This window comes from Scyliorhinus canicula, chromosome 14, assembly GCF_902713615.1.
Source record: "Scyliorhinus canicula chromosome 14, sScyCan1.1, whole genome shotgun sequence".
Taxonomy (NCBI): Eukaryota; Metazoa; Chordata; class Chondrichthyes; order Carcharhiniformes; family Scyliorhinidae; genus Scyliorhinus; species Scyliorhinus canicula.
This window is the reverse complement of record NC_052159.1, coordinates 64765704-64778686: the sequence shown is the minus strand read 5'-3', so window position 1 is coordinate 64778686 and position 12983 is coordinate 64765704. Positions and strand designations below refer to the sequence as shown.

Genomic DNA, 12983 nt, shown 5'->3' with positions numbered 1-12983 from the left:
GAGCAGCAATTAAATGCTGGCATTCATAAGAGTGATTGTGTGCATTGGGTCATCCTGACAGGCTAAAGCTGTTATTTGTCTTTTCAGATTAAATAGGCAAAAGTGGAAATCTTGTGTTTAGTATTCATTTGTGTCTATTTGGATTCAGAAGCTGTATTGCAGATTATTAATTCTCGATACAAATATAATGGTTTAGGTGGTTAATTAAAAATTATATTATGTATCTTTTGACATATGTACTAATGAAACTAAAGTTAAGTGGGTCTGACACAAGCACATTCACATAAGTACATTTTTCAGTTCTGTTATTTTTTAATAACAATACTGGTGTTGATTATTTAAAAAAATCATTGTGACCATAACGGCCTTGAATAATCTTTTGTGGACTAAATTAGCTTTTATTGAAAACTATGTTGTACGGTTGAATATGAAATCATGAGCAGACTTTTCACCGCCATATGGGGTGAAATGGAGGCTGGTGGATGTGTACTTTCGTGCCTCCGGCCAGCATTCCGGTTTGCAGTCTCAATCCCAACCCTGAGGTGGAGATCATGGCTGGTACAGCCACTCACCTGCAAGCAGTGGGTAGCCAATTAAGATAAGTAAAAGATAAATTGAGCCAATAGTCAGTCTGGTGGGAATTTTCCAGTTGGCCTATGAGCACCCATTATATATGAAACAAGCCAGCTACTTGGAGATGACCTCCTGAATCGCACTCCAGGCAGGTTTTGAAACTATGCCTGCTGACCTCACAACTACTGCCACGGGGCATCTCTCCATAATGCTATCTGAACATATGGAGTTGTAATATTGAATGAATTTTAGAATTCATAGAGTATTCATAGAATCCCTACAATGCAGAAGCAAGCCAATCGGACCATTGAGTCTGCACTGACCCCTTTGAAAGGCCCTAACTAATCCCCACCTAACCTTTGGACACTTGGGAGCAATTTTTTAGCATGACCAATCAACCTAACCTGCACATCTTTGGGCTGTGTGAGGAAAGCGAAGCATCCGGAGGAAACCCATGCAGACACGGGGAGAATGTGCAGACTACACACCTGATGTGGAGATGCCGGCATTGGACTGGGGTGAGCACAGTAAGAAGTCTTACAACACCAGGTTAAAGTCCAACAGGTTTGTTTCAAACACTAGCTTTCGGAGCACTGCCCCTTCCTCAGGTGAATGAAGAGGTATGTTTCAGAAACATATATATAGACAAATTCAAAGGAAAAAGAACAACGAAAAGTACAGCACAGGAACAGGCCCTTTGGCCCTCCAAGAGCGTGCCGAACATGCTGCCCATCTAAACTAAAATATTCTACACTTCCTGGGTCCGTATCCCTCGATTCCCATCAAGAAGGGGAGTAGAGACAACCCTGGTAATTATAGACCTGTGAGCCTTACTTAGGTTGTGGGTAAAATGTTGGAAAAGGTTATAAGAGATAGGGTTTATAATCATCTTGAAAAGAACAAGTTGATTAGCGATAGTCAACACGGCTTTGTGACGGGTAGGTCATGCCTCACAAACCTTATTGAGATTTTTGAGAAGGTGACCAAACAGGTGGATCAGGGTAAAGCTGTTGATGTGGTGTATATGGATTTCAGTAAGGCGTTTGATAAGGTTCCCCACGGTAGGCTATTGCAGAAAATAAGGAAGTATGGAATTGAAGGTGATTTAGCGGTTTGGATCAGTAATTGGCTAGCTGAAAGAAGACAGAGGGTGGTGGTTGATGGCAAATGTTCATCCTGGAGTTCAGTTACTAGTGGTGTACCGCAAGGATCTGTTTTGGGGCCACTGCTGTTTGTAATTTTTATAAATGACCTGGAAGAGGGTGTAGAAGGATGGGTTAGTAAATTTGCAGATGACACGAAGGTCGGTGGAGTTGTGGATAGTGCTGAAGGATGTTGTAGGATACAGAGGGACATAGATAAGCTGCAGAGCTGGGCTGAGAGGTGGCAGATGGAGTTTAATGCGGAAAAGTGTGAGGTGGTTCACTTTGGAAGGAGTAACAGAAATGCAGAGTACTGGGCGAATGGCAAGATTCTTGGTAGTGTAGATGAACAGAGAGATCTCGGCATCCAGGTACATAAATCCCTGAAAGTTGCCACCCAGGTTAATAGGGCTGTTAAGAAGGCATATGGTGTGCTAGCCTTTATAAGCAGGGGGATTGAGTTTCGGAACCACAAGGTCATGCTGCAGCTGTACATAACTCTGGTGCTGCCGCACCTGGAGTACTGCGTGCAGTTCTGGTCACCACATTATAGGAAGGATGTGGAAGCTTTGGAAAGGGTTCAGAGGAGATTTACTAGGATGTTGCCTGGTATGGAGGGAAGGTCTTACGAGGAAAGGCTCAGGGAATTGAGGTTGTTTTCGTTAGAGAGGAGAAGGCTGAGAGGTGACTTAATAGAGACATATAAGATAGTCAGAGGGTTAGATAGGGTGGATAGTGAGAGTCTTTTTCCTCGGGTGGTGATGACCAACACGAGGGGACATAGCTTTAAATTGAGGGGTGATAGATATAGGACAGATATCAGAGGCAGTTTCTTTACTCAGAGAGTAGTAGGGGTGTGGAACGCCCTGCCTGCAACAGTAGTAGACTCGCCAACTTTAAGGGCATTTAAGTGGTCACTGGATAGACATATGGATGAAAATGGAATAGTGTAGGTCAGATAGGCTTCCGATGGTTTCACAGGTCGGCGCAACGTCGAGGGCCGAAGGGCCCGTACTGCGCTGTAGTGTTCTATGTTCTATGTTCTATATTCATATATTTGTCAAGACGCCCCTTAAATGTCACTATCGTCCCTGCTTCCACCACCTCCTCTGGCAGTGAGTTCCAGGCACACACTACCCTCTGTGTAAAAAAACTTGACTCGTACATCTCCTCTAAACCTTGCCCCTCGCACCTTAAACCTATGCCCCTGAGTAACTGAGCCCTCTACCCTGGGGAAAAGCCTCTGACTATCCACTCTGTCTATGCCCCTCATAATTTTGTAGACCTCTATCAGGTCGCCCCTCAATCTCCTTCATTCCAGTGAGAACAAACCGAGTTTATTCAACTGCTCCTCATAGCAAATGCCCTCCATACCAGTCAACATCCTGGTAAATCTCTTCTGCACCCGCTCTAAAGCCTCCACATCCTTCTGGTAGTGTGGCGACCAGAATTGAAACTATACTCCAAGTGTGGCCTAACTAAGGTTCTATACAGCTGCAACATGACTTGCCAATTCTTATACTCAATGCCCCGGCCAATGAAGGCAAGCATGCCGTATGCCTTCTTGACTGCCTTCGCCACCTGTGTTGCCCCTTTCAGTGACCTGTGGACCTGTACACCTAGATCTCTCTGACTTTCAATATTCTTGAGGGTTCTACCATTCACTGTATATTCCCTACCTGCATTAGACCTTCCAAAATGCATTACCTCACATTTGTCCGGATTAAACTCCATCTGCCATCTCTCCGCCCAAGTCTCCAAACGATCTAAATCCTGCTGTATCCTCTGACAGTCCTCATCGCTATCCGCAATTCCACCAACCTTTGTGTCGTCTGCAAACTTACTAATCAGACCAGTTACATTTTCCTCCAAATCATTTATATATATATTACGAACAGCAAAGGTCCCAGCACTGATCCCTGCGGAACACCACTAGTCAGAGCCCTCCAATTCGAAAAGCACCCTTCCATTGCTACTCTCTGCCTTCTATGACCTAGCCAGTTCTGTGTCCACCTTGCCACTTCACCCCTGATCCCATGTGACTTCACCTTTTGTACCAGTCTACCATGAGGGACCTTTTCAAAGGCCTTACTGAAGTCCATATAGACAACATCCACTGCCCTACCTGAATCAATCATCTTTGTGACCTCTTCGAAAAACTCTTATCAAGTTAGTGAGACACGACCTCCCCTTCATAATACCATGCTGCCTCTCACTAATACGTCCATTTGCTTCCAAATGGGAGTAGATCCTGTCTCGAAGAATTCTCTCCAGTAATTTCCCTACCACTGACGTAAGGCTCACCGGCCTGTAGTTCCCTGGATTATCCTCGCTACCATTCTTAAACAAAGGAACAACATTGGCTATCCTCCAGTCCTCCAGTACATCACCTGAAGAGAGTGAGGATCCAAAGATTTCTGCCAAGGCTTCAGAAATTGCCTCTCTAGCCTGCTTCAGTATTCTGGGGTAGATCCCATCCGGCCCTGGGAACTTATCTACCTTAATATTTTTCCAGACGTCCAATACCTCGTCTTTTTGGATCTCAATGTGACCCAGGCTATCTACATACCCTTCTCCAGACTCAACATCCACCAATTCCTTCTCTTTGGTGAATACTGATGTAAAGTATTCATTTAGTACCTTGCCCATTTCCTCTGGCTCCACCAATAGATTATCTTGCCTATCCTTCAGTGGGCCAACCCTTTCCCTGGCTACCCTCTTGCTTTTTATGTACGTGTAAAAAGCCTTGGGAGGATTTTCCTTAATCCTATTTGCCAATGACTTTCCGTGACCTCTTCTAGCCCTCCTGACTCCTTGCTTAAGTTCCTTCCTATTTTCCTTATATTCCACACAGACGTCGTCTGTTCCCAGCCTTCTAGCCCTGACAAATGCCTCCTTTTTCTTTTTGACGAGACCTACAATATCTCTCGTTATCCAAGGTTCCCAAAATTTGCCGTATTTATCCTTCTTCCGCACAGGAACATGCCGGTCCTGAATTCCTTTCAACTGACATTTGAAAGCCTCCCAGATGTCAAATGCTGATTTACCCTCAAACATCCTCCCCCAATCTAGGTTCTTCAGTTCCCGCGTAATATTGTTAGAATTAGCCTTCCCCCAATTTAGCACATTCACCCTAGGACCACTCTTATCCTTGTCCACCAGCACTTTAAAACTTAATGAATTGTGGTCACTGTTCCCGAAATGCTCCCCTACTGAAACTTCTACCACCTGGCTGGGCTCATTCCCCAATACCAGGTCCAGTACAGCCCCTTCCCTAGTTGGACTGTCTACATATTGTTTTAAGAAGCCCTCCTGGATGCTCCTTACAAATTCTGCCCCGTCCAGGTCCCTAGCCAGACAATGCTTAGAATGCGAGCATTTGCAGGTAATTAAGTCTTTACAGATCCATAGATAGGGGTAACCCCATGTTAAAGAGGTGTGAATTGTCTCAAGCCAGGATAGTTGGTAGGATTTCCCAAGCCCAGGCCAGATGGTGGGGGATGAATGTAATGCCACATGAATCCCAGGTCCCAGTTGAGGCCGCACTCATGTGTGCGGAACTTGGCTATAAGTTGCTACTCGGCGATTCTGCATTGTCACGTGTTCTGAAAGCCGCCTTGGAGAACGCTTACCCGGAGATCAGAGGCTGAATGCCCTTGACTGCTGAAGTGTTCCCCGACTGGAAGGGAACATTCCTGCCTGGTGATTGTCGCACGATGAATGAACGGCCATCCTTTCATTCCTTTAGCTTTGCACCATCATCACCCAAATTGTCATTTAATCACTCCTATCCTCCACATATTAAGAACTTCACCTTCATGGAAGTGGTGGATAGTCTCATTAGATGGCGGAAAAGGAAATCCCAAGATTTAGCACCTTTAAATCTGTTGAACACAAATTTCTCAATATACTATTCGCTAAAAATTAAGATTATTATAAATTATTATTTTGGAAATGAGGCAGAAGGGCTTTAAAAATGGTGTACGTTACCTGATTCTGGGATTCCTATGGCAATTCTAGTTTCCCATTAATTCTTCCTGGGGCATTGGTACCGGTTCCGGGGGAGGTGGGACCAGTACAAACCGGATGGTCTGCACCTGGGCAGGACTGGAACCGATGTCCTAGAGCTGTTTTCTAGAGCTGTTGGGGAGGGTTTAAACTAATGTGGCAGGGGGATGGGAACCGATGCAGGAAGTTGGAAGGTAGTAAAACAGGGACAGAAGCAAAAGGAAGTAAGGGGAAAAGTGCAAGGCAGAGAAGACATAGTCAAAAATCTAAAAGGGCGACAGTACAAGGTACAGTGACTGAGGGGAGCTCAGTGAATAGGCCCAGTAATAACAAAAGGAATAAAACTGGAGATGTTAAGATTCAAAACAGAGATAAAAAAACCAACATAAGTGTACTTTACCTGAATGCTCGTAGTATTCGGAATAAAGTAAATGAGTTGATGGCACAAATCATCGTAAATGACTATGATTTAGTGGCCATTACTGAAACATGGTTAAAGGATGGTCACGACTGGGAGTTAAATATCCGAGGGTATCAAACTATTCGGAAGGACAGAGTGGATGGTAAGGGAGGTGGTGTTGCTCTGTTATTTAAGGATGACATCCGGGTAAAGATAGATAGTTTTTTGAAGAATAAAGGGATTAAGGGTTATGGTGTTCGGGCCGGAAAGTGGAGCTGAGTCCACAAAAGATCAGCCATGATCTAATTGAATGGCGGAGCAGGCTCGAGGGGCCAGATGGCCTACTCCTGCTCCTAGTTGTTATGTTCTTATGAGGGTGTGGAGAGCAAACCCACATACAGCACTCCATTTTTGTTGTGGGCATATCAGTAACCTCCCATCATTTTGATGGAGTCAGGTTGGCTTTTGCAGAACATGTGGTTCATGGCTCCTCGGAGGAATTGTATACCATGGAGAATCCCTGGTCTGCAGTGGGGAACCCTTTGACAGCTAAATTTAAACAAAAAGGATGGTGTTTGATTACAAGTTTTTAAAAAGTAGTTTTTAATGTTTTTTGTAGACTTTTAAGTTTGTTTTAATGCAGTGATTGGTCATGGGACTCAGTCCTTAAAACGTAAGAGAGCACTAAATTAACCAGCACTTTGTATGGGTTTAAATGCATTAAAGTCTTTTCACCAATGGATAAAGTCCTCTTCCGCATGCTACAGCGTGGAAAATCAGATAGTAATGTATTTAGTGGACTCTGTGGTTTGATTTTTGAGTGGAGGGTTAGTTAGCTCAGTTGACTGGATGGCTGGTTCATGATGTGGAGCAATGCCAAGGACGTGGGTTCAATTCCCATACGGGCTGAGGTTATTCGTGATGGGCACACTGTCTCAACCTTGAAATGAAAATGAAAATTGCTTATTGTCACGAGTAGGCTTCAATGAAGTTACTGTAAAAAGCCCCTAGTCGCCACATTCCAGCGCATGTCCTGGGAGGCTGGTATGGGAATCGAACCGTGCTGCTGGCCTGCTTGGTCTGCTTTAAAAGCCAGCGATTTAGCCGAGTGAGCTAAACCTTGCCCCTCACCTGAGGTTTGTTGAGCCTCCGATTAAATCACCACCAGATTTTTATCTGCCCAATGGGGAGAGCAGTCCTCTGGAACTGTGATGACATTTACATATACGGTTTGATTTTCACATTGATTTAATGTCTTGACACCTGCTGCACTTTTGAAGCACTCTTCCAGTATCTACTACATACAGAACCAATGAGCCTTATAATAACACTGAAGTCTTTGAAATGCTCATGAAATTAAGGAAAATAGGGCATTCAACGTTCCTTTAAAAAAAAAAAAAATTGACCCTCTTACATTCTCATAAAACTATCACCGAAACACTACCAATGCAAGTCTTTGTGAATCTACCTTTAATCTGCTTAACACCTTTTAATCCTGTCCAAATCAACATATACGCATCTGGTGGCTGTATCAAAACAAGAAAGCTCAACAGATGGCTGGACATATGGGGCGGGATTCTCCGACCCCCCGCCGGGTTGTAGAATCATCGGAGGGTGGCGTGAATCCCACCGCGCCGGTCGGCACCATTGGCAGCGCCCCCCCAGCGATTCTCTGGCCCGCAATGGGCTGAGTGGCCGCCCGTTTTTGGACAGTCCCACCGGCATAAATTACAACAGGTATTTACCGGCGGGTCCTGGCTCTGCGGGCGGCCTCCGGGGTCCTCGTGGGGGCGCGGGGGGATCTGGCCCCGGGGGGTGCCTCCATGGTGGCCTAGCCCGCGATCGGGGCCCACCGATCCACGGGTGGGCCTGTGCCGTGGGGGCACTCTATTCCTCCGTGTCGGCCGCTGTAACAGTCCACAATGGCCGACGTGTAGATGATCCCCCCCTGCGCATGCGCTGGGATGACACCAGCATACGCTGGCGCTCCCGCACATGTGCCAACTCGCGCCAGCCGGCGGAGGCCCTTCGGCACCAGTTGCCGTGGCGCTAAGCCCCAGCGCGGTGCATACCACTCCGGCGCCGACCTAGCCCCTGAAGGTGCGGAGGATTCCGACGCTGGAGTGGTTCATGCCACTCCTTCGCGCCGGCGTTGCCTGCCCCGCAGGCTTTCGCAGAATCCCGGCCATGTTTTTCCAGATGGCCTCATTATGAATGCTTGGTGGAGTTCCAAGAATGACTAAAGGACGCAGTTCAGCAGGGACACATGTACACAGCTGCAAAGATGACTGCTAGCTTTGTTTGATTTGCAGTTTTATGAGATTGTAATAACTTTATTCTTCCTTGAATTTGTTTTTCAATAGCCCCATGCTTATTTGAACAAGACTAATAGGTATCACGTGGATTGATAGTTCCTTCAGTAGGATTTTCACAGTGTTTGTTTGACAATTTTACAAAAATGTACTAGGGAAAGATTTTTGAAAGAAGATGTTGAAAGCCTGATTTTCTTTTGTTTCTTGAGCATTTCAAACACTTGCCAATGTTATTTTATGGTTTGTGAATTAGTACCCAGTGGATTCATGGTGACTGGGCATGGGAAAGATAAGAGAGACATGAATGGGCATGAGGGGGCTTGGAAGGGGCATGGGGTAGGTGAGGGTTGAGGAGGATGAGAAATAGAGGACCATTTCACTATTAACAGAACATGGACAATGCCCTAATAAATGGAGGTGGACCATCTAACTTGCTGACCGCGGCATCCATCTGCCTGTACTGTCATCTCAGGCTTGCTTCCGTAGGCGGTGACCCAAACTAAGCCCATGCCCACTTACCTGGGATGAAAACCTAGTGGGCTGGCCCTGCCAGGACAGAGGAGGTGGTGGAGTCATTAAAATGTCTAACTCCCAATACCTGCCTCAAATACAAAATCCAGCCCTAACACAAATGCTGATCTGACATCCAGTACTGGATTTTCATTAATTTCCGCCAATTAAATACTGGAAATCTCGGACAGCATGGTGGTGCAGGGGTTAGCCCTGTTGCCTCACGGTGCCGAGGTCCCAGGTTCGATACCGGCTCTGGGTCACTGTCCGTGTGGAGTTTGCACATTCTCACCGTGTTTGCGTGGGTTTCACCCCCACAACCCAAAAGATGTGCAGGGTAGGTGAATTGACCACACTAAATTGGGGTTGATTTAGCTCATTGGGCTAAATCGCTGGCTTTTAAAGCAGACCAAGCAGGCCAGCAGCACGGTTCGATTCCCGTATCAGCCTCCCCGGACAGGTGCCGGAATGTGGCGACTAGGGGCTTTTCACAGTAACTTCATTGAAGCCTACTCGTGACAATAAGCGATTTTCATTTCATTTTCAAATTGCCCCTTAATTGGAAAAAATGAATTGGGTACTCTAATTTTTTTTTTTTAAATACTGGAAATCTGATGTCATTGTTTTCTGTCCTGCTCCAAGTTCTGTTCCCTAGCCATTGACTCAGTCCTTCTCTCTGGCAACAGTTTGGGATAAAACCAGGGCTTTTGTAACCTTTGTGGCATATTAACCTCAGTGAGCTTCTGACAACATATTTGCACCATCACGAGATTTGCCTACTTCCATCTCTGTAACATCCTTGTTTCAAATCCCTCCATGGACTTGTCCCTCCTTATCGTTACAATCCCTTCCAGCCCCACAAGCCTCTGAAATATCTGCAATCCTCTAATTCTGGCCTGTTGTGTATCCCCAATTTTAATTGCTCCACCATTGGTGGCCATGCCTTCAACTGCCTAGGGCCCTAAACTCTGGAATTCCCCCGCTAAACTTCTCTGAGTCTCTATCTCTCTTTCTTCCCTTAAGACACTCCTTAAAATCTGCTTCGGCCTTACTATAGCCTTATGTGGCTTGGTGTCCAATTTTGCTTTATAATTTTTGTGAGGGTGATGAAGAATCCAGCACAAGTTTGTAGAGTCAAACAGAAAGTAACTTTATTTACAACAATATGTACAAAATACTAGCAGTTCACTACCGGTTCTCTCCCTAGCCGGTACCACACTGGCCAGCTCTATTTATACAACTGCAGTACTAATGATTACCCCACCCAGCTCATATTCCCCAAGGATTGTGGAGTAACCAATTGTCCCCAGCTAATGGGCTCCAGGCAGGATATAACAATAATGCTGTGAAATATTTTATAAAGTTAAAGACGCTACATAAATACAAATTGCTGTTGTGGTAGAGAATAAAAATGATCCCCAGTTTCATTGCGAAATCTTTTATAACTGGTTCCTTTTTTTACAGGCTGATCAACTTATGTTTGCTCTGCATTTTGTACGTGGAATGCACCCAGATCTCTTTCAAGAAAATGTAAGCAATAAAAGTGGATCTTGTTTACTGCAACTTTAATTCGATGTCATTCTTATTGGTCAAGCAATTATGGCAGTGACCATCATGTTTTTTGATATTGTAGAAATTTCAGAGCAGACTAATGATAGTTGACCCATCATACCTCTGGTTTATCTATTTAACTGTTCTTTCACCAAATTCTTTAAAATATCTAATTTCTTCTTAATAGTTGTTTTGGCCAGGCTTCAATACCACTTGTGTTGATGCATTCCATATTTTAAGAACCTGTTATATGATAAAGGAGTTCAAATTTCTCCCTCCAGTACTATTCAATTTATGCTTGTTTGTTACCATCCCATGGAAACATTCGTTCACCCCACTGTCCATTTCACCTGTTTCAACATTTTAAACAATCAATCAGGTGGCTCCTTCTCTCTGCTCTATATTTTGAGCTTTATTTTTCAAGTCCCTCATCATACCTACAGTGTGTGCACTAGCATCTTAATGAATCTCTTGAATGATTCCTGAATGGGCTGCCCAAAGCATACTTAAATGATCCCTATATTTATTACAGGCAATCAATAGCCGCCTAAACTGATAGCATGGTGTCTGTTTTGGACACTGAAAATGTGCAAAAATCTGAGAAATTTCTTCCTCTGAAAGCTTTAATGTGTATATTAAGTCAGAGTCAATATGAGATACCAATCACCACACATTTGTATTCCCAAAAACCTCCTTTTAAATCTAACTTTTGGTATCAGCCTTCCAGCCATTTTGTTAGCTATTTTTACAGTTTATCGGTATTTCGATAGGCCTATGCTGGTAAATTATTCTCAATAATTTGCGTATCATCTATTACAGCCCAACAAACAGCAGCTAACAAGCTTAGTTCTTTCTTTCCTATTTAGATATAATCCCTTTAATGCAGAAGGAGTCCATTGGGCCCATTGAGTCTGCATCAGCCCTCTGAAAGGGTGCCCACTGTAACCCCACTTCACCTTTTGGACATTATGGGGCAATTGATCATGGCCAATCCACCTAAACCTGCACATATTTGGATTGTGGGAGGAAACAGGCGCACCCGGAGGAAATTCACGCAGACACGGGGAGAAAGTGCAAACTCCATTCAGTCACCCAAGGTCGGAATTGAACCCGGGTCCCTGGCACTGTGAGGCAGCAATGGTAACCACTGTGCCGCCATGCCACCCTATCTGAGCACATGAAACACCATAGCATACAAGGCTATGGACCAAGTGCTGGAAAATGGGATTAAAATAGATAGATGCCTGATGGCCAGCATCGACACAATGGGCTGAAGAGCTTCTTTCTGTGCTTTAAGGGTCTGTGATTCGACAGTTGATAATCAACCGTTCTGTTGTCCATGCAATATTTCATGACGTAATTTTTCCTTTCTGGAAACCTCTCTTCACAGTTTTAGGAATAGTTTTTATTCCATATTAATAACTTCTTAATATATTATTTTTATACAAAGATGTTATAAATCATTCTGTAACAAACAATAATACCATCAAAGTACACTGGACAAATTAATGTTTCAAACCCTTCTAAGCTAGAGGATGGCTGTGAAAAACCATAGTTCAGTACTTTGTATATTTTAAAAAAAGGAAAAATGTAGACCATATGGTTACATATTTAAACGCCACTATTTTTGTTTTAGGATTGGGATGCATTTACTGGCTTGATTGTAGGGGATATGCTTCGAAAAAATGTAAGTTTTGGTTATACCATTGGTGCCTTTCTGCTGCAATATCGAACTGAAAAGCAAATGGCATTGGGGCCCCATTGTTATTAGAGGTTTCAAATTGCCAACCAGGCAACCTATCCCAAGGGCCATGAGAAAGTGGCAATGGCAAAATGAGATTATGGTTAGAATTTTCCCATATTTTGGCTGAGCGTCTGACTCTACTGAAACCCGGCATGGAGCTCTCCAACTGCACAGCTCATTTTTCAGTCCAAACCTGAGCGTCACTGAAGAGAAAATTCAGGGGCATGATTTACGTTGTCACCGTGGCGGGGCAGTCTGACAGAGATTGGGGCTCGCTTTGAAAATGGCACCCTGATCAGCACAGAAAATAAAACCAATCAGTACCCTCCCATGGACAGAGGGCCCCCACCCTGAACCACTATCAGCATTGGGGCTCTTTCCCTACCAAGCCTAACAAGCATTAGTTTTTCTTTAGAAAATATGTTATTGAGGCATTTATAATTTTAACAATTTTAATCATCAAATTTCAACAAGAACAAAAACGCAACAATAAAACCAACAAACCCACCGATAACAAACCCCAGCCAACATGGCTTACACAAACAGTGCTACCTTCCCCAGCGCCTCCCTCTGTTCGTTCCCCTGCCCTTACTCATCTCCCCACATACCAGCATTAGTATCGGGGTCGGGGGGTGCCCCGTTTCTCCCCCTCCCTCCGCATCACCATCAGCATCGGTGCTCTCTCCCCCACCACCCAACACAAGCATTAACACCGGAAGCAACTCCCCTACAACAAACATAAT

The 12983-nt window shown here is 44.5% G+C and overlaps 1 protein-coding gene across 2 annotated transcripts in view; it reads left to right on the top strand.

Moving 5' to 3' along the window:
- Positions 1–12983, top strand: part of LOC119977114 (cytoplasmic dynein 2 heavy chain 1) — a 734352-nt gene that overhangs the window by 464412 nt on the left and 256957 nt on the right. For both annotated transcript variants that reach the window (XM_038817726.1, XM_038817724.1), the window contains 2 exons: positions 10410–10475; positions 12133–12183. In XM_038817726.1, the coding sequence (XP_038673654.1) occupies positions 10410–10475; positions 12133–12183 (117 nt within the window). The remainder of the gene's footprint in view (positions 1–10409; positions 10476–12132; positions 12184–12983) is intronic.